Source organism: Pristiophorus japonicus, chromosome 2 (assembly GCF_044704955.1).
Source record: "Pristiophorus japonicus isolate sPriJap1 chromosome 2, sPriJap1.hap1, whole genome shotgun sequence".
NCBI lineage: Eukaryota > Metazoa > Chordata > Chondrichthyes > Pristiophoridae > Pristiophorus > Pristiophorus japonicus.
Window position 1 is genome coordinate 368,735 of NC_091978.1, and position 20,067 is coordinate 388,801.

Below are 20,067 nucleotides of genomic sequence, written 5' to 3' on the forward strand. Positions count from 1 at the left end.
AAGCTTTACTTTGTATCTTACCCCCTGTACCTGCCCTGGGAGTGTTTGATGGGACAGTGTTGAGAGAGCTTTACTCTGTAATTAACCCGCTGTACCTGCCCTGGGAGTGTTTGATGGGACAGTGTAGAGGGAACTTCACTCTGTATCTAACCCGGTGGTGTAACTGCCCAGGGAGCGTTTGATGGGACAGTGTAGGGGGAACTTTACTCTGTATCTAACCCCCTGTACCTGCCCTGGGAGTGTTTGATGGGACAGTGTCGAGGGAGCTTTACTCTGTATCTAACTCGTGCTGTACCTGCCCTGGGTGTGTTTGATGGGACAGTGTAGAGGGAGCTTTACTCTGTATCTAACTCGTGCTGTACCTGCCCTGGGAGTGTTTGATGGGACAGTGTGGAGGGAGCTTTACTCTGTATCTAACCCCCTGTACCTGCCCTGGGAGTGTTTGATGGGGCAGTGTAGAGGGAGCTTTCCTCTGTATCTTACCCGTGCTGTACCTGCCCTGGGAGTGTTTGATGGGACAGTGTAGAGGGGGCTTTACTCTGTATCTAACCCATGCTGTACCTGACCTGGGAGTGTTTGATGGGACAGTGTAGACGGAGCTTTACTCTGTATCTAACCCCCTGTACCTGCCCTGGGAGTGTTTGATGGGACAGTGTAGTGGGAGCTTTACTCTGTATCCGACCCCCTGTACCTGCCCTAGGAGTGTTTGATGGGACAGTGTTGAGAGAACTTTACTCTGTATCTAACCCATGATGTACCTGCCCTGGGAGTGTTTGATGGGACAGTGTCGACAGAGCTTTACACTGTAGCTGACTCGTGCTGTACCTGCCCTGGGAGTGTTTGATGGGACAGTGTGGAGGGAGCTTTGCTCTGTATCTAACTCGTGCTGTACCTGCCCTGGGAGTGTTTGATGGGACAGTGTAAAGGGAGCTTTACTCTGTATCTAACCCCCTGTATCTGCCCTGGGAGTGTTTGATGGGACAGTGTCGAGGGAGCTTTACTCTGTATCTAAACCCCTGTACCTGCCCTGGGAGTGTTTGATGGGACAGTGTAGAGGGAGCTTTACTCTGTATCTAACCCCCTGTACCTGCCCTGGGAGTGTTTGATAGGACAGTGTTGAGGGAGCTTTACTCTGTATCTAACCCATTCTGTACCTGACCTGGGAGTGTTTGATGGGACAGTGTCGAGGGAGCTATACGCTGTATCTAAACCCGTGCTGTACCTGCCGTGCGAGTGTTTGATGGAACAGTGTAGAGGGAGCTTTACTCTGTGTTGTAGGAGGTAGGCACCTTTAGAATATACCAGAATACTAGGCATTAGGCACCTGCTAGATATATCTAAACTCACATAAGTTTAAAGTGGCCACACATAAAATGGCTGCCCAGGCATGATGGGAAATCAGGTAGTCAAGCTGTGACCTGTTGAATGTTCAATGACCGAGCAATAACCCTGTGAGGCCCACTATAGGAAAGCCTTGGATGCAGGATAAGAATAATGAGGAGAGAACCCATCTCCTGTATTCAAGGCCATAAACCAATTAATTCCCCAGGAAGAAAGAGATAAGAGAACCCATCTCCTGTAAACAAGGTTATAAACCAATTATTTCTCCAAGAAGAAAGAACTAGTGAGAGAACCTATATCAATCAGCCCAAGCTGACAAAAGACGAACACATGGTTCCTGAGACATAAGGGGAATTCTATTGGGTTAAAAGAACCTATATGTAATCTATAATCGTTGTGATTGGCTTGTGTCCAGCCGTGATGGGCTGTGTAACTGCAGTAAACTGTTTGTAACTGTTGTGAAACATATAAAAGTGAATGTAACCCTTTGTTCTGTGGAGAGAAACCTGGATACGGTCCTGAGTTTTTCCTCCCCGCTGAGCGTAATAAAAGCTGCATCAGCATTGGAACCGACTCTGAGTGTTGAGTGATTCTTCTGAGAAAACACTAACGCTAACACTCTGTATCTAACCCCGTGTACCTGCCTGGGAGTGTTTGATGGGACAATGTAGAGGGAGCTTTACTCTGTTTCTAACCCGGTGGTGTAACTGCCCTGGGAGTGTTTGATGGGACAGTGTTGGGGGAGCTTTACTCTGTATCTAACCCCCTGTACCTGCCCTGGGAGTGTTTGATGGGACAGTGTAGAGGGAGCTTTACTCTGTATCTAACCCCCTGTACCTGCCCTGGGAGTGTTTGATGGGACAGTGTCGAGGGAGCTATACGCTGTATCTAACCCCGTGCTGTACCTGCCCTTGGACTGTTTGGTGGGACAGTGTAGAGGAAGCTTTACTTTGTATCTTACCCCCTGTACCTGCCCTGGGAGTGTTTGATGGGACAGTGTTGAGAGAGCTTTACTCTGTAATTAACCCGCTGTACCTGCCCTGGGAGTGTTTGATGGGACAGTGTAGAGGGAACTTCACTCTGTATCTAACCCGGTGGTGTAACTGCCCAGGGAGCGTTTGATGGGACAGTGTAGGGGGAACTTTACTCTGTATCTAACCCCCTGTACCTGCCCTGGGAGTGTTTGATGGGACAGTGTCGAGGGAGCTTTACTCTGTATCTAACTCGTGCTGTACCTGCCCTGGGTGTGTTTGATGGGACAGTGTAGAGGGAGCTTTACTCTGTATCTAACTCGTGCTGTACCTGCCCTGGGAGTGTTTGATGGGACAGTGTGGAGGGAGCTTTACTCTGTATCTAACCCCCTGTACCTGCCCTGGGAGTGTTTGATGGGGCAGTGTAGAGGGAGCTTTCCTCTGTATCTTACCCGTGCTGTACCTGCCCTGGGAGTGTTTGATGGGACAGTGTAGAGGGGGCTTTACTCTGTATCTAACCCATGCTGTACCTGACCTGGGAGTGTTTGATGGGACAGTGTAGACGGAGCTTTACTCTGTATCTAACCCCCTGTACCTGCCCTGGGAGTGTTTGATGGGACAGTGTAGTGGGAGCTTTACTCTGTATCCGACCCCCTGTACCTGCCCTAGGAGTGTTTGATGGGACAGTGTTGAGAGAACTTTACTCTGTATCTAACCCATGATGTACCTGCCCTGGGAGTGTTTGATGGGACAGTGTCGACAGAGCTTTACACTGTAGCTGACTCGTGCTGTACCTGCCCTGGGAGTGTTTGATGGGACAGTGTGGAGGGAGCTTTGCTCTGTATCTAACTCGTGCTGTACCTGCCCTGGGAGTGTTTGATGGGACAGTGTAAAGGGAGCTTTACTCTGTATCTAACCCCCTGTATCTGCCCTGGGAGTGTTTGATGGGACAGTGTCGAGGGAGCTTTACTCTGTATCTAAACCCCTGTACCTGCCCTGGGAGTGTTTGATGGGACAGTGTAGAGGGAGCTTTACTCTGTATCTAACCCCCTGTACCTGCCCTGGGAGTGTTTGATAGGACAGTGTTGAGGGAGCTTTACTCTGTATCTAACCCATTCTGTACCTGACCTGGGAGTGTTTGATGGGACAGTGTCGAGGGAGCTATACGCTGTATCTAAACCCGTGCTGTACCTGCCGTGCGAGTGTTTGATGGAACAGTGTAGAGGGAGCTTTACTCTGTGTTGTAGGAGGTAGGCACCTTTAGAATATACCAGAATACTAGGCATTAGGCACCTGCTAGATATATCTAAACTCACATAAGTTTAAAGTGGCCACACATAAAATGGCTGCCCAGGCATGATGTGAAATCAGGTAGTCAAGCTGTGACCTGTTGAATGTTCAATGACCGAGCAATAACCCTGTGAGGCCCACTATAGGAAAGCCTTGGATGCAGGATAAGAATAATGAGGAGAGAACCCATCTCCTGTATTCAAGGCCATAAACCAATTAATTCCCCAGGAAGAAAGAGATAAGAGAACCCATCTCCTGTAAACAAGGTTATAAACCAATTATTTCTCCAAGAAGAAAGAACTAGTGAGAGAACCTATATCAATCAGCCCAAGCTGACAAAAGACGAACACATGGTTCCTGAGACATAAGGGGAATTCTATTGGGTTAAAAGAACCTATATGTTATCTATAATCGTTGTGATTGGCTTGTGTCCAGCCGTGATGGGCTGTGTAACTGCAGTAAACTGTTTGTAACTGTTGTGAAACATATAAAAGTGAATGTAACCCTTTGTTCTGTGGAGAGAAACCTGGATACGGTCCTGAGTTTTTCCTCCCCGCTGAGCGTAATAAAAGCTGCATCAGCATTGGAACCGACTCTGAGTGTTGAGTGATTCTTCTGAGAAAACACTAACGCTAACAATGGCGTAGTCGACGGGATTTCCCGGAGTCGCTGGACGCCCTTGGAAAAAACCCGGGTGAGTATAAAAAACAATTTTTAAGTATAAAGGGTGCGGAAGGTGGAAGCTGGTTGATCGACATGAGGAGACGGTCTAATATCTCAAACGCCTAGCCTGAGCCTGAATTAAGAGGACTTTTGTCCCACGTGACGGCCAGGAACCAAGTAGGCGTAGGGAACACATTTAGACCGTGGGATCGTGATACCGAGAGACATCTTCCGGACCCAGTAGTGTAATTTGAAATACCCCGGGGTAGGACCAAGCGGTGTACAGCGGCTAACGGAATCCAAACCTGTGAACAGGGTCGGACCAACGGGCTGAGCGGTGGTAGGTAGTCGTTAAGGATACGTAGAGCACTGCGGGAATTGCTTAAACGCGTTTTTAAGAATTGTATAAGTTTGTGTAACAGCAGAACTTGTGACCTGACAGTCGCCAAGAGACAGTTTACTACAAGTCGCGCTAGAAAGAAAGCGGACCTCTGAGAGTAGATTCCTAACGGTACTTGTCCTACCCAGGAATGGCCATGGAAACAAATAAACTCGAGTGGGGACCAGAAAGGTCGCTTACCCGCCACCTGGCGGAAAAACAAAAGAAGCTAATTGAAAAAATGATTAAAGCAGGGTGGAATCCTCAGGAACTAGTTATGTGAGGAATTATTTAGATAAAACTACGAATTCCCTGAAAGGTCATGGATCCAAAAATAGAGCTGGCCAAAACAAGAAGAGAGACTATTGTAAATGTCTGATCGTTGAGTGAGAAGTGTCTGTGTGATTTTTGACTGCAGAATGAATTTTTTTATGTTTTCATGTTCCGAAAGCCTGGTTGGAAGAGGAATGCAAGTGTCTGTTTATTTTAGAAACAGAGTGAAAGTCTTTTTTAACCCTTTGTAATGTTGTCCTGTATGTGGGAAGTTTTAAGACATTTAAGTTAGAAACGCAGGTGTGGATTTATTCGGATGATAAGTTACGGAGCTAGGAAAATAAACAAATAAAGGATAGGTTTGTTGAGCAAAATATTTATTTGACACGCTCACTTACTTGCCGAAAGAAAACATGCAATGGTTGATTGGGTTGAAAGACATAAATTTAGTCTCGGAATGAGATAAAGAATGCTTTAAAAAAAAGAGCTTCTAAAAAAAAAAAGTTTTAAATAAAGATTGAAATTACAAAGTTTGAATTGGGATTTTGAGATATTCAGAGAAGGCACAGGAAATATTGAGGTGGATTTAAAAAAAAAAGAAAAAGATTAAATTAAATCTGATCAGGTCAAACTCCTGGGCAAGTGGCGAGCTATCTGCGAAGGTGTAAAAGGAACTTTTGGAAAATGTTAAAAAACAGCAAGCTTTAGTAACGACTTTGAAATTGGAGCATTTTGAGATAACGAAAGGCAGCACTCAAACTCTCAAAGCTGGACTCCATTCCAGTTATGGAGAAAAAGAAAAAGATAAAGACGCCACTTTGAAAGTAAACAAATGATTTTAAATTAACAACTTTATGGAGTTACGAACCCTCCGTGTAAAATACAAAACCTAATTTGAAGAAAAAAAAAGATGTAACGGACTAAATGGAAAAAGACATAACTTACTAAATACTAGTTGATGTTTGCTGTGAAAAAGATATTGGTTTAATTAGAAGGAAAAAAAATTGGAATAAGTAAAAAACACTCTACATGGATTCGAATTTTCAATTATGAAAAAGTTTCAATGCAGTTTGAAAAGATTTCCAAAATGGACAGTGTTTATCAAAAATGTCCCGAATAGTCTAAACAAGCAGGAGGGTTTTGAAGATCACGAGGAGAAAGAGAGAAATAAAAAAAAACAGAATTGAATTTCAGTAAACAAAATTGCTATTGTATGTGTGGTCTTGTTTTAAAACAATTTAAAAAAAAAATTCTTTGGCAAGTACTTGAATTAGAAGTTAAGAAAACATTGGAGTTTACTCTAATGATTTATGCTGTTTTTAACGGATTCCTAATTTCGAAGCCAGTTTTGAAGGCACAAAGACTTTTTTTTTTCAGATGATTACGTGAAGTCACGTAAATGACATCAGGTCTTCTTACAAACCTGGAAAGGAGTTAACCCTTTCCATTGACAGCCGTTTTATATTGATCATTATTCATTTGGACTTCTTAATAAAAAAAAAGACTCACCTAACAGAGGAAACAAAAATAAAAACAGAACTAGCTTATGTAATAATACTTGCCTGATACAATAAAGAAATAGATATTCAATAAAACAAATTGAAGAGTTAAAAGCTAAGATAAACAGGCTGGAAGAGATAACGGGACGAGACGGATAGTGCAGTGCGCAGCCATAGCACCATCACCTCTGGCAATAGAGCCAATGTACCCCACGGTGGGTAGGTGTAGTCCACAAACCCAACCTAACGGTAAAGCAGACAGCGATGTTTGGAGGAATAGCTTTGGCCTTGGTCATAGGAGTTTGGGTAATATTTAAGTGGGTAAAGACACGGGCGCACGCCCTACAGATTCAGCTCGAAATGGTTCGATTATAACCTTGTGCTTCTGATTTTGCAGGGTGACCGGGACACTCGTAGAGCAAAAAACTTTAACCCCTGGTGACGACCAGGCCGTCTGTTTAAAATTACAGATAATACTTACCGGAATGGGAATACGAAAGGCGCTACTCGTAATATGGATAGCCCTGCGACATGCAAGTACCCTGGGCAACACCGACGGACAGCAGAGCACGCTGGAAATAAACAACTACCTGAACTATGGAGTCTTGTTTAATTTAACGGATGGAATGTGCATCCCAGCAGCCAAGGACTGGAGCAAGGACAGGACTTATTTTAATGCATGGTTACAAGTGAATCCTAATAAGAATCCTAATAAGAATAAGAGTATGTGTACAGTGCTCCACGGGTATAAGGAGCAGATGCATTAAACGGAGGGATGTCAAAGGGCCTGATGAATGTACTTTCGGCATAATTTGCGCGCCTCCGGGACAATCCCAGCAATCAGTCATCCGCAAGAAGGGAATGGGGCTGTGTGGGTATTACGAGGAGGCGGGGGCGGCTGCAATATCATTGTATGTATGTTTCTCAGCCCCCCCGACACCGCGCCCCATAAGAATCACTACATTGCCCGAGGAACTGCCTTGCCCCATAACTACGAAGGGACCAGAGAATGGGATTGTAATGTACAACGAGGGGGAACTGTTGTATGATAATGTTAAACATGAAATTGTGCCTGTTCTGATCAATATTTCAGGCATCCAGATGCCGGAATACTGTACAGAACAGTCAAGGAAGATGTACAATGTATTAAGTAAAGTTGTAATGCAGCAGGCTGCCAATGCAATGGGTGCCAGTAGGTTCCGGGGACAGGGGTTAGCCCCCAGGATGAAGAGGGAAATACAAGGATTAAATGAGAGGGTGGAACAGCTTAGAGGGGTGATGAAGGGGTTATTGGAGAGGGTGGAGCAAAACCAGGAAGACCAAGCCAACCTAGGAAAGGAGGGTGCCAAAATCCAGCTGGATGGCATCTCAGTCCTGGAAGCTCACGCCAGAACCATCAATCACCTCATTGATAGAGAACAGGAAGATACAGGGAAAGCAAAGACAGGGGCAACTCTGTCACGCTTATGGTCTGTGGATGGTGGGACAGATCCGCCACAATCACGACCAGATCCAACGCGGGGAAGTACCCGATTGGATAGACAGTTCATATTTAGCTCAGTTGGCTAACCAAAGGGGGACACTGGATAATTGTACTCTGAAGGGACTGACCAGAGTATACCCAGCAATTCCAGATTGCCAGATGGGTAGGACTACCGGGATAGGGATAGTCCTGATGATCCCTATAGCCACGCCGGACTCAGGGCCGTTCCCCCTATACCAACGAGAGAATATCGGAATAATACGGGAAAATGTCTCCATACCACCACCTCTGCCGTTCGTCGAAACAACATACTTACCGGGATTTCCCTAGCAGATTGCAAGCAAAAGGGGGAAATCACAGTATGTCCTCACCCAGTGGGCAGAGGGGAGCGAGACGAGTGCGGGTTTAACCGAACCGACGGGTGTGTACTAGAAATAGTGCCCGCACACATGCACTTCGCGAGGGCAGGCTACGGAGGGAAGGGAAGATACTGCGTCTCTACTACTGAGCGTTCATTCCAGTATAATGACCTGCAGTGCCCTATACCACAGCCAAACTTTTGCTTTACACCACTACGACCTGTCGCGATCGGGCAAGCGCATATCACCCAGGTTAGGCGCCGGAAGTCCGAAGTTATTGAGGTAACCGATCAGCTCCATGATCATTTACAGGATTATGATGAACCAGATCAGGTCCTTATCCCACATTTAACCGAAGTATTACGAGAGTTGAGGCTCAGAGTGGGTCAATCCGTAAAGCCATACCACCAACTACAAACTAAAATCAAAGTACTGGAAGAGGATACCGAGGTAGACTTACAAAGTTAGAGTTGGTGGAGAAAGGTCTGGGACTGGGGAATAAATGTGAACATCCACCCATGGATTCGAATAATATCACACATACTGGTCGGGATACAATTGATCTTAGCAATAACATGGGGCGTAATGGCCTGCCAGGCATGCAGACACCACGCACAACGAAGACGGACAAATCACCGTTCCCCGGATACTAAACAAGCCTGTTTTATAAGGGGGCAGGAGGATTTGGCCTTTGTCAATTCGATTTAAGCAACCGGGACTCCTGAAACCACGTGACTGGCCAGCACGTTGAGGCAGGGAGTACCGGGCCGTGCACAAAATCTAATAAAGGTCGAATGGTCGGTTAAAAGGGGACTAGGACTAGTCCCTTTACCGAAAGGGGGAGTTGTTGTAGGAGGTAGGCACCTTTAGAATATACCAGAATACTAGGCATTAGGCACCTGTTAGATATATCTAAACTCACATAAGTTTAAAGTGGCCACACATAAAATGGCTGCCCAGGCATGATGGGAAATCAGGTAGTCAAGCTGTGAACTGTTGAATGTTCAATGACCGAGCAATAACCCTGTGAGGCCCACTATAGGAATGCCTTGGATGCAGGATAAGAATAATGAGGAGAGAACCCATCTCCCGTATTCAAGGCCATAAACCAATTAATTCCCCAGGAAGAAAGAGATAAGAGAACCCATTTCCTGTAAACAAGGTTATAAACCAATTATTTCTCCAAGAAGAAAGAACTAGTGAGAGAACCTATATCAATCAGCCCAAGCTGACAAGAGACGAACACATGGTTCCTGAGACATAAGGGGAATTCTATTGGGTTAAAAGAACCTATATGTAATCTATAATCGTTGTGATTGGCTTGTGTCCAGCCGTGATGGGCTGTGTAACTGCAGTAAACTGTTTGTAACTGTTGTGAAACATATAAAAGTGAATGTAACCCTTTGTTCTGTGGAGAGAAACCTGGATACGGTCCTGAGTTTTTCCTCCCCGCTGAGCGTAATAAAAGCTGCATCAGCATTGGAACCGACTCTGAGTGTTGAGTGATTCTTCTGAGAAAACACTAACGCTAACACTCTGTATCTAACCCCGTGTACCTGCCTAGGAGTGTTTGATGGGACAATGTAGAGGGAGCTTTACTCTGTTTCTAACCCGGTGGTGTAACTGCCCTGGGAGTGTTTGATGGGACAGTGTTGGGGGAGCTTTACTCTGTATCTAACCCCCTGTACCTGCCCTGGGAGTGTTTGATGGGACAGTGTAGAGGGAGCTTTACTCTGTATCTAACCCCCTGTACCTGCCCTGGGAGTGTTTGATGGGACAGTGTAGAGGGAGCTTTACTCTGTATCTAACCCCCTGTACCTGCCCTGGGAGTTTTTGATGGGACAGTGTAGAGGGAGCTTTACCCTGTATCTAACCCCATGCTGTACCTGCGCTGGGAGTTTTTGATGGGACAGTGTAGAGGGAGCTTTACTCTGTAACTAACAACCTGTACCTACCCTGGGAGTGTTTGATGGGACTGTGTAGGGGGAGCTTTACTCTGTATCAAACCCCCTGTACCTGCCCTGGGAGTGTTTGATGGGGCAGTGTAGAGGGGGCTTTACTCTGTATCTTACCCGTACTGTACCTGCCCTGGGAGTGTTTGATGGGATAGTGTAGAAGGAGCTTTACTCTGTATCTAACCCGTGCTGTACCTGCCCTGGGAGTGTTTGATGGGACAGTGTAGAGGGGGCTTTACTCTGTATCTGACCCCGTGCTGTACCTGCCCTGGGAGTGTTTGATGGGACAGTGTAGACGGAGCTTTACTCTGTATCTCAACCCCTGTACCTGCCCTGGGAGTGTTTGATGGGACAGTGTAGAGGGAGCTTCACTCTGTATCTAACCCGTGCTGTACCTGCCCTGGGAGTGTTTGATGAGACAGTGTAGAGGGAGCTTTACTCTGCATCAAACCCCCTGTACCTGCCCCGGGAATGTTTGATGGGACAGTGTAGAGGGAGCTTTACTCTGTATCTAACCCCCTGTACCTGCCCTGGGAGTGTTTGATGGGGCAGTGTAGAGGGAGCTTTACTCTGTATCTAACCCCCTGTACCTGCCCTGGGAGTGTTTGATGGGACAGTGTAGAGGGAGCTTTACTCTGTATCTAAGTCCCTGTATCTGCCCTGGGAGTGTTTGATGGGACAGTGTAGAGGGAGCTTTTCTCTGTATCTAACCCCCTGTACCTGCCCTGGGAGTGTTTGATGGGACAGTGTCGAGGGAGATTTACTCTGTATCTAACCCGTGCTGTACCTGCCCTGGGAGTGTTTGATGGGACAGTGTAGAGGGAGCTTTTCTCTGTATCTAACCCCCTGTACCTGCCCTGGGAGTGTTTGATGGGACAGTGTAGAGGGAGCTTTTCTCTGTATCTAACCCCCTGTACCTGCCCTGGGAGTGTTTGATTGAAGTGTCGAGGGATGGAGCTTTACTCTGTATCTAAGTCCCTGTACCTGCCCTGGGAGTGTTTGATCGAACAGTGTCGAGGGAGGGAGCTTTACTCTGTATCTAACCCCCTGTACCTGCCCTGGGAGTGTTTGATGGGACAGTGTCGAGGGAGCTTTACTCTGTATCTAACCCCCTGTACCTGCCCTGGGAGTGTTTGATGGGACAGTGTCGAGGGAGCTTTACTCTGTATCTAACCCCCTGTACCTGCCCTGGGAGTGTTTGATCGAACAGTGTCGAGGGGGCTTTACTCTGTATCTAACCCCGTGCTGTACCTGCCCTGGGAGTGTTTGATGGGACAGTGTAGAGGGAGCTTTACTCTGTATCTAACTCCCTGTACCTGCCCTGGGAGTGTTTGATGGGACAGTGTAGAGAGAGCTTTACTCTGTATCTAACCCCCTGTACCTGCCCTGGGAGTGTTTGATCGAACAGTGTCGAGGGAGCTTTACTCTGTATCTAACCCCGTGCTGTACCTGAGGCTTACACCGTAATCCTGAAACTGAAAGTATTGCAGTCTGCTGCACTCACATCCCTCGCCCTGATGAAGATCAGATTCACACAAATTATTTCCCAGTGACGTGTTGCTGCTGGGAGGAGCAGTGCTCGGGCTGGAATCGGAGTGAGCAGGGATTGTGTAAGACAGTGTGCAATGCACCGTCAGAGATCAGTGCCGAGGACAGCAACTGCAGTGGTGTCGCTGAGCCAAATGGAATACAAGGCAGAGGGAGCAGTGCTACACGGGGTGTGCAGTGGAGCATCGCGCTGTTCACAGACACCCTGCTCCCTAATGCCCAGGGCCTGCTGGGATCGACGTTCTGTTTACAGAAGCTCCACTGGAGGATGGAGAATCCCATTGGCTGGGGACAGTCCCATTGGCTGGGGATAGGTTGACCCACAGACAAGTCCCATTGGCTGGGGACAGGTTGATGGACAAGTCCTATTGGCTGGGGACAGGTTGACCCACGGACATGTCCCATTGGCTGGGGACAGGTTGACCCACGGACAAGTCCCATTGGCTGGGGACAGGTTGATGGACAAGTCCTATTGGCTGGGGACAGGTTGACCCACGGACAAGTCCCATTGGCTGGGGACAGGTTGATGGACAAGTCCCATTGGCTGGGGACAGGTTGACCCACGGACAAGTCCCATTGGCTGGGGACAGGTTGATGGACAAGTCCCATTGGCTGGGGACAGGTTGACCCACGGACAAGTCCCATTGGCTGGGGACAGGTTGACCCACGGACAAGTCCCATTGGCTGGGGACAGGTTGACCCATGGACAAGTCCCATTGGCTGGGGACAGGTTGACCCACGGACACGTCCCATTGGCTGGGGACAGGTTGATGGACAAGTCCTATTGGCTGGGGACAGGTTGATGGACAAGTCCCATTGGCTGGGGACAGGTTGATGGACAAGTCCTATTGGCTGGGGACAGGTTGATGGACAAGTCCTATTGGCTGGGGACAGGTTGATGGACAAGTCCTATTGGCTGGGGACAGGTTGATGGACAAGTCCCATTGGCTGGGGACAGGTTGATGGACAAGTCCTATTGGCTGGGGACAGGTTGATGGACAAGTCCTATTGGCTGGGGACAGGTTGATGGACAAGTCCTATTGGCTGGGGACAGGTTGATGGACAAGTCCCATTGGCTGGGGACAGGTTGATGGACAAGTCCCATTGGCTGGGGACAGGTTGATGGACAAGTCCTATTGGCTGGGGACAGGTTGATGGACAAGTCCTATTGGCTGGGGACAGGTTGATGGACAAGTCCCATTGGCTGGGGACAGGTTGATGAACAAGTCCTATTGGCTGGGGACAGGTTGATGGACAAGTCCTATTGGCTGGGGACAGGTTGATGGACAAGTCCTATTGGCTGGGGACAGGTTGCAAATGGCAGCAGTAAATATGGCGGTGTAAAGATGTTGGTAATGAGCACGGTGTCGCTGGTGAAAGTGTCACCACTAATATGTAACCATGCTAAACATGAGCAGGTTCCTCACAGAACTGGCCTGCACCTATTGCCTTGTACAGAATTCCCTCCTTTATTTGCTTACAGATGAGTTACAGATGTTAAGACACACCTGACACAATGTCAAAGTCACTGAGTAAAGCCACAGAGCAGAGAGGCAGCAAGCAAGGACACAGTGAGTCCCGAATACTGACGGGAGAAAGGGGCGGTGTTAGTATTGGACTGTACTATTGGTCAGTTTTTGTACCGGGATGGGGGGGATGAAGGTGGTGTTGCAGATTGGTCTCAGCCTGTTCGGCACCTCCTCGTACTCCGGGTACCAGCCACATTGTGAATGATTTCTGTCCTTTGGCCCGTCGGGGACGAACTCCATGAATTGTGGAGTGGCAGAGACAGTGCAGGAGTCGCCCAGCTTTAGCCCGTGTGCCGTGATGGGAGCACCGAGCGGCTTCTCCGGGTTCGAGCCGCGATTGAGCAGCTTCCCGCCCGCCACTCGGCCCAGCATTCCCGGGCCCTCCTGCCGGGCTCTCTGCGCCTTGTACCTGACTGGGATGGATCCCTGCCCTAAGTCACCACTCCGGAACATCAGAGGCCGGGTGACCTGTCCAGCCAGCGGTCTGGGGAGCGTGGCCTCCAGATCCACGTGGAGCAGCTGGAACCGGGGCTTGACCTGCTGCCTGGGGAACTGGCTGGGCTGCAATCTGTGCACCGAGGACACGTTTCCAAACTCATCAAAGGTCATCGGGCTCTTCAACCGCCGCCGGCTCTTCTGGATCTTCAGAACGTTCTGGAAATAGGATGACATCCAATAAACCTGGCAGGGGGGCACGGGTGGCTCTGCGTGACAGGGCTCCGCACCTTGTTGGAGCAACAGCTCCTTTTCCGTCTGATGCGAAGACTTGGTCACCTTCTGCTGCTTGGCTAAACGTCGACATCCCCGGGTCAGTTTTAACTTACTGCTTTTCGTCTCCACTGTGGCGGCTGCTGCAGGCTCAGCAGGTTCCTGGGGTCAACACACAAAAGGACAAGAGCTCGATCAGGCTGGGGAATCTGATCCCCTTTTAATAGATCAACCCATCTACACAACCCTGCAGTGCCGTGGGTGCCCCGCAGTGCCGTGGGAGCCCCGCAGTGCCGTGGGAGCCCAGCAGTGCCGTGGCTGCCCCGCAGTGCCGTGGGAGCCCCGCAGTGCCGTGGCTGCCCCGCAGTGCCGTGGGAGCCCTGCAGTGCCGTGGCTGCCCCGCAGTGCCGTGGCTGCCCCGCAGTGCCGTGGCCAATTGTGGGCCCTGCAGTGCCGTGGCTGCCCTGCAGTGCCGTGGGAGCCCCGCAGTGCTGTGGGAGCCCCGCAGTGCCGTGGCCAATTGTGGGCCCTGCAGTGCCGTGGCTGCCCTGCAGTGCCGTGGGAGCCCCGCAGTGCCGTGGCCAATTGTGGGCCCTGCAGTGCCGTGGGCGCCCTGCAGTGCCGTGGGAGCCCCGCAGTGCCGTGGCTGCCCTGCAGTGCCGTGGGAGCCCCGCAGTGCCGTGGCTGCCCCGCAGTGCCGTGGGAGCCCCGCAGTGCCGTGGCTGCCCCGCAGTGCCGTGGCCAATTGTGGGCCCTGCAGTGCCGTGGCTGCCCTGCAGTGCCGTGGGAGCCCCGCAGTGCCGTGGCTGCCCCGCAGTGCCGTGGCTGCCCCGCAGTGCCGTGGCCAATTGTGGGCCCTGCAGTGCCGTGGCTGCCCTGCAGTGCCGTGGGAGCCCCGCAGTGCTGTGGCTGCCCTGCAGTGCCGTGGGAGCCCCGCAGTGCCGTGGCTGCCCTGCAGTGCCGTGGGAGCCCCGCAGTGCCGTGGGAGCCCCGCAGTGCCGTGGCTGCCCTGCAGTGCCGTGGGAGCCCCGCAGTGCCGTGGCCAATTGTGGGCCCCGCAGTGCCGTGGGAGCCCCGCAGTGCCGTGGGAGCCCCGCAGTGCCGTGGCCAATTGTGGGCCCCGCAGTGCCGTGGGAGCCCCGCAGTGCCGTGGCCAATTGTGGGCGCCCTGCAGTGCCGTGGGCGCCCCGCTGTGCCGTGGGAGCCCCGCAGTTCCGTGGCCAATTGTGGGCGCCCCGCAGTGCCATGGGCGCCCCGCAGTGCCGTGGCCAATTGTGGGCCCCGCAGTGCCATGGGAGCCCCGCAGTGCCGTGGCCAATTGTGGGCCCCGCAGTGCCATGGGCGCCCTGCAGTGCCATGGGAGCCCCGCAGTGCCGTGGCCAATTGTGGGCCCCGCAGTGCCATGGGAGCCCCGCAGTGCCGTGGCTAATTGTGGGCCCCAAAGTGCCATGGGAGCCCCGCAGTGCCGTGGGAGCCCCGCAGTGCTGTGGCCAATTGTGGGCCCCGCAGTGCCATGGGAGCCCCGCAGTGCCGTGGCCAATTGTGGGCCCTGCAGTGCCGTGGGAGCCCCGCAGTGCCGTGGCCAATTGTGGGACCCGCAGTGCCATGGGCGCCCTGCAGTGCCGTGGGAGCCCCGCAGTGCCGTGGCCAATTGTGGGCCCCGCACTGTAGGAAGGATGTCACAGCCTTAGAGAGGGAGTGGAGGAGATTTACGAGAATGGTTCCAGGGATCAGGGACTCAGTTACATGGAGAGATTGGAGAAGCTGGGGTTGTTCTCCTTAAAGCACAGAAGGTTGCAAGGAGATTTACAGAGATGTTTAAAATCACAAAGGGTTTAGATAACAAGAAGCTGTTTCCAATGGCTGATTCCGTGAAAACCAGAGGACACAGATTTAAGGTGATTGGCAAATGAACCGAAGGCGACACGAGGAAAAAGCTTTTTACGCAGCGAGTGGTTAGGATCGGGAATGCACGGCCTGAGAGGGTGATGGAACAGATTCAATAGTAGCTTTCAAAAGGGAACTGGATCAATATTTGAAGCATAAAAACTGCAGGGATATGGGGAAAGAGTGGGGAGGGTAACTAACTGGATTGCTCTTTGTAAAAAAACGGCAACTCGATGGGCCGAATGGCCTGTTCCTGTGCTGTATTATTCTAGGATTCCATGATCAGTCCGTCACCTCAGCTTACCCCTCAGTCCCTCATCACCGTACCCAGTGTCAGCCGTGGCTCAGTGGCTAGCATACTCGCCTCTGAGGGGGTGCTGCACTATCGGAGGGAGGGGCAGTACTGAGGGAGTGCTGCACTGTCGGAGGAGCGGGACTGAGTGAGCGCCGCACTGTCGGAGGGGCAGTACTGAGGGAGCGCCGCACTGTCGGAGGGGCAGTACTGAGGGAGTGCCGCACTGTCGGAGGGGCAGTACTGAGGGAGCGCTGCACTGTCGGAGGGGCAGTACTGAGGGAGTGCCGCACTGTCGGAGGGGCAGTACTGAGGGAGTGCTGCACTGTCGGAGGGGCAGTACTGAGGGAGTGCCGCACTGTCGGAGGGGCAGTACTGAGGGAGTGCTGCACTGTCGGAGGGGCAGTACTGAGGGAGCGCTGCACTGTCGGAGGGGCAGTACTGAGGGAGTGCTGCACTGTCGGAGGGGCAGTACTGAGGGAGCGCCGCACTGTCGGAGGGGCAGTACTGAGGGAGCGTCGCACTGTCGGAGGGGCAGTACTGAGGGAGTGCTGCACTGTCGGAGGGGCAGTACTGAGGGAGCGCCGCACTGTCGGAGGGGCACTACTGAGGGAGCGCCGCACTGTCGGAGGGGCAGTACTGAGGGAGGGCCGCACTGTCGGAGGGGCAGTACTGAGGGAGCGCTGCACTGTCGGAGGGGCAGTACTGAGGGAGTGCTGCACTGTCGGAGGGGCAGTACTGAGGGAGCGCCGCACTGTCGGAGGGGCAGTACTGAGGGAGCGTCGCACTGTCGGAGGGGCGGTAATGAGGGAGTGCTGCACTGTCCGAGGGGCAGTACTGAGGGTGCACTGCACTGTCGGAGGTGCTGTCTTTCAGATGAGATGTTAAACCGAGGCCCTGTCTGCTCTCTCAGGTGCATGTAAAAGATCCCATGGCACTATGTCGCAGAAGAGCAGGGAGTTATCCCCGGTGTCCTGGGGCCAATATATATTCCTCAATCAACATAACAAACAGATTACCTGCTCATTATCACCTTGCAGTCTGTGGGAGCTTGCTGTGCACAAATTGGCTGCTCTGTTTCCTAAATTACATTTCAAAACGTACTTCACTGGCTGTAAAGCGCTGTGTGACATCTGGTGGTCCTGAACGACTCTACATAAGTGCTTTCTTTTTATCCCCTCAATCCCTCACCGCCCCTACCTCAGCCCCTCACCGCCCCTACCTCAGCCCCTCACCGCCCCTACCTCAGCCCCTCACCGCCCCTACCTCAGCCCCTCACCGCCCCTCACCGCCCCTACCTCAGCCCCTCTCCGCCCCTACCTCAGCCCCTCACCACCCCTACCTCAGCCCCTCTCCGCCCCTACCTCAGCCCCTCACCGCCCCCACCTCAGCCCCTCACCGCCCCTACCTCAGCCCCTCACCGCCCCTCACCGCCCCTACCTCAGCCCCTCTCCGCCCCTACCTCAGCCCCTCACCACCCCTACCTCAGCCCCTCACCACCCCTACCTCAGCCCCTCTCCGCCCCTACCTCAGCCCCTCACCGCCCCCACCTCAGCCCCTCACCACCCCTACCTCAGCCCCTCACCGCCCCTCACCGCCCCTACCTCAGCCCCTCACCACCCCTACCTCAGCCCCTCTCCGCCCCTACCTCAGCCCCTCACCGCCCCCACCTCAGCCCCTCACCACCCCTACCTCAGCCCCTCACCGCCCCTACCTCAGCCCCTCACCACCCCTACCTCAGCCCCTCACCGCCCCTACCTCAGCCCCTCACCGCCCCTACCTCAGCCCCTCACCGCCCCTACCTCAGCCCCTCACCGCCCCTACCTCAGCCCCTCACCGCCCCTACCTCAGCCCCTCACCGCCCCTCACCGCCCCTACCTCAGCCCCTCTCCGCCCCTACCTCAGCCCCTCACCGCCCCTACCTCAGCCCCTCACCGCCCCTCACTGCCCCTACCTCAGCCCCTCACCGCCCCTACCTCAGCCCCTCACCGCCCCTACCTCAGCCCCTCACCGCCCCTACCTCAGCCCCTCACCGCCCCTACCTCAGCCCCTCACCGCCCCTACCTCAGCCCCTCACCGCCCCTACCTCAGCCCCTCACCGCCCCTACCTCAGCCCCTCACCGCCCCTACCTCAGCCCCTCACCGCCCCTACCTCAGCCCCTCACCGCCCCTACCTCAGCCCCTCTCGGCCCCTACCTCAGCCCCTCTCCGCCCCTACCTCAGCCCCTCACCGCCCCTCACCGCCCCTACCTCAGCCCCTCACCGCCCCTACCTCAGCCCCTCACCGCCCCTACCTCAGCCCCTCTCGGCCCCTACCTCAGCCCCTCTCCGCCCCTACCTCAGCCCCTCACCGCCCCTCACCGCCCCTACCTCAGCCCCTCACCACCCCTACCTCAGCCCCTCACCGCCCCTCACCGCCCCTACCTCAGCCCCTCACCGCCCCTACCTCAGCCCCTCACCGCCCCTACCTCAGCCCCTCACCGCCCCTCTCCGCCCCTCACCGCCCCTACCTCAGCCCCTCACCACCCCTACCTCAGCCCCTCACCGCCCCTACCTCAGCCCCTCACCACCCCTACCTCAGCCCCTCACCACCCCTACCTCAGCCCCTCACCGCCCCTACCTCCGCCCCTCACCGCCCCTACCTCAGCCCCTCACCGCCCCTCACCGCCCCTACCTCAGCCCCTCACCGCCCCTACCTCCGCCCCTCACCGCCCCTACCTCAGCCCCTCACCGCCCCTCACCGCCCCTACCTCAGCCCCTCACCGCCCCTACCTCAGCCCCTCACCGCCCCTACCTCAGCCCCTCACCGCCCCTACCTCAGCCCCTCACCGCCCCTACCTCAGCCCCTCACCGCCCCTACCTCTGCCCCTCTCCGCCCCTACCTCAGCCCCTCACCGCCCCTCTCCGCCCCTACCTCAGCCCCTCACCGCCCCTCTCCGCCCCTACCTCTGCCCCTCTCCGCCCCTACCTCAGCCCCTCTCCGCCCCTACCTCAGCCCCTCACCGCCCCTCACCGCCCCTACCTCAGCCCCTCACCGCCCCTACCTCAGCCCCTCACCGCCCCTCACCGCCCCTACCTCAGCCCCTCTCCGCCCCTACCTCAGCCCCTCACCGCCCCTACCTCAGCCCCTCACCGCCCCTCACCGCCCCTACCTCAGCCCCTCACCGCCCCTACCTCAGCCCCTCACCGCCCCTACCTCAGCCCCTCTCCGCCCCTACCTCAGCCCCTCACCGCCCCACCCCTACCTCAGCCCCTCTCCGCCCCTACCTCAGCCCCTCACCGCCCCTACCTCAGCCCCTCACCGCCCCACCCCTACCTCAGCCCCTCACCGCCCCTCACCGCCCCTACCTCAGCCCCTCACCGCCCCTACCTCAGCCCCTCACCGCCCCTACCTCAGCCCCTCACCGCCCCTACCTCAGCCCCTCACCGCCCCTACCTCAGCCCCTCACCGCCCCTACCTCAGCCCCTCACCGCCCCTACCTCAGCCCCTCACCGCCCCTACCTCAGCCCCTCACCGCCCCTACCTCAGCCCCTCACCGCCCCTACCTCAGCCCCTCACCGCCCCTACCTCAGCCCCTCACCGCCCCTCACCGCCCCTACCTCAGCCCCTCTCCGCCCCTACCTCAGCCCCTCACCGCCCCTACCTCAGCCCCTCACCGCCCCTACCTCAGCCCCTCTCGGCCCCTACCTCAGCCCCTCACCGCCCCTACCTCAGCCTCTCACCGCCCCTACCTCAGCCCCTCACCGCCCCTACCTCAGCCCCTCACCGCCCCACCCCTACCTCAGCCCCTCACCACCCCTACCTCAGCCCCTCACCGCCCCACCCCCACCTCAGCCCCTCACCGCCCCTACCTCAGCCCCTCACCGCCCCTACCTCAGCCCCTCTCCGC

The 20,067-nt window shown here is 53.9% G+C and overlaps 1 protein-coding gene across 3 annotated transcripts in view; it reads right to left on the minus strand.

The window, feature by feature from the left end:
* Window positions 1-13,211: 13,211 nt before the first annotated feature.
* The window catches only part of LOC139229127 (uncharacterized protein C2orf81 homolog), a 48,848-nt gene continuing 41,992 nt past the window's right edge, over window positions 13,212-20,067 (minus strand). For all 3 annotated transcript variants that reach the window (XM_070860797.1, XM_070860802.1, XM_070860792.1), the window contains one exon: window positions 13,212-14,160. In XM_070860797.1, the coding sequence (XP_070716898.1) occupies window positions 13,369-14,160 (792 nt within the window). In that variant the 3' untranslated portion in view covers window positions 13,212-13,368. The remainder of the gene's footprint in view (window positions 14,161-20,067) is intronic.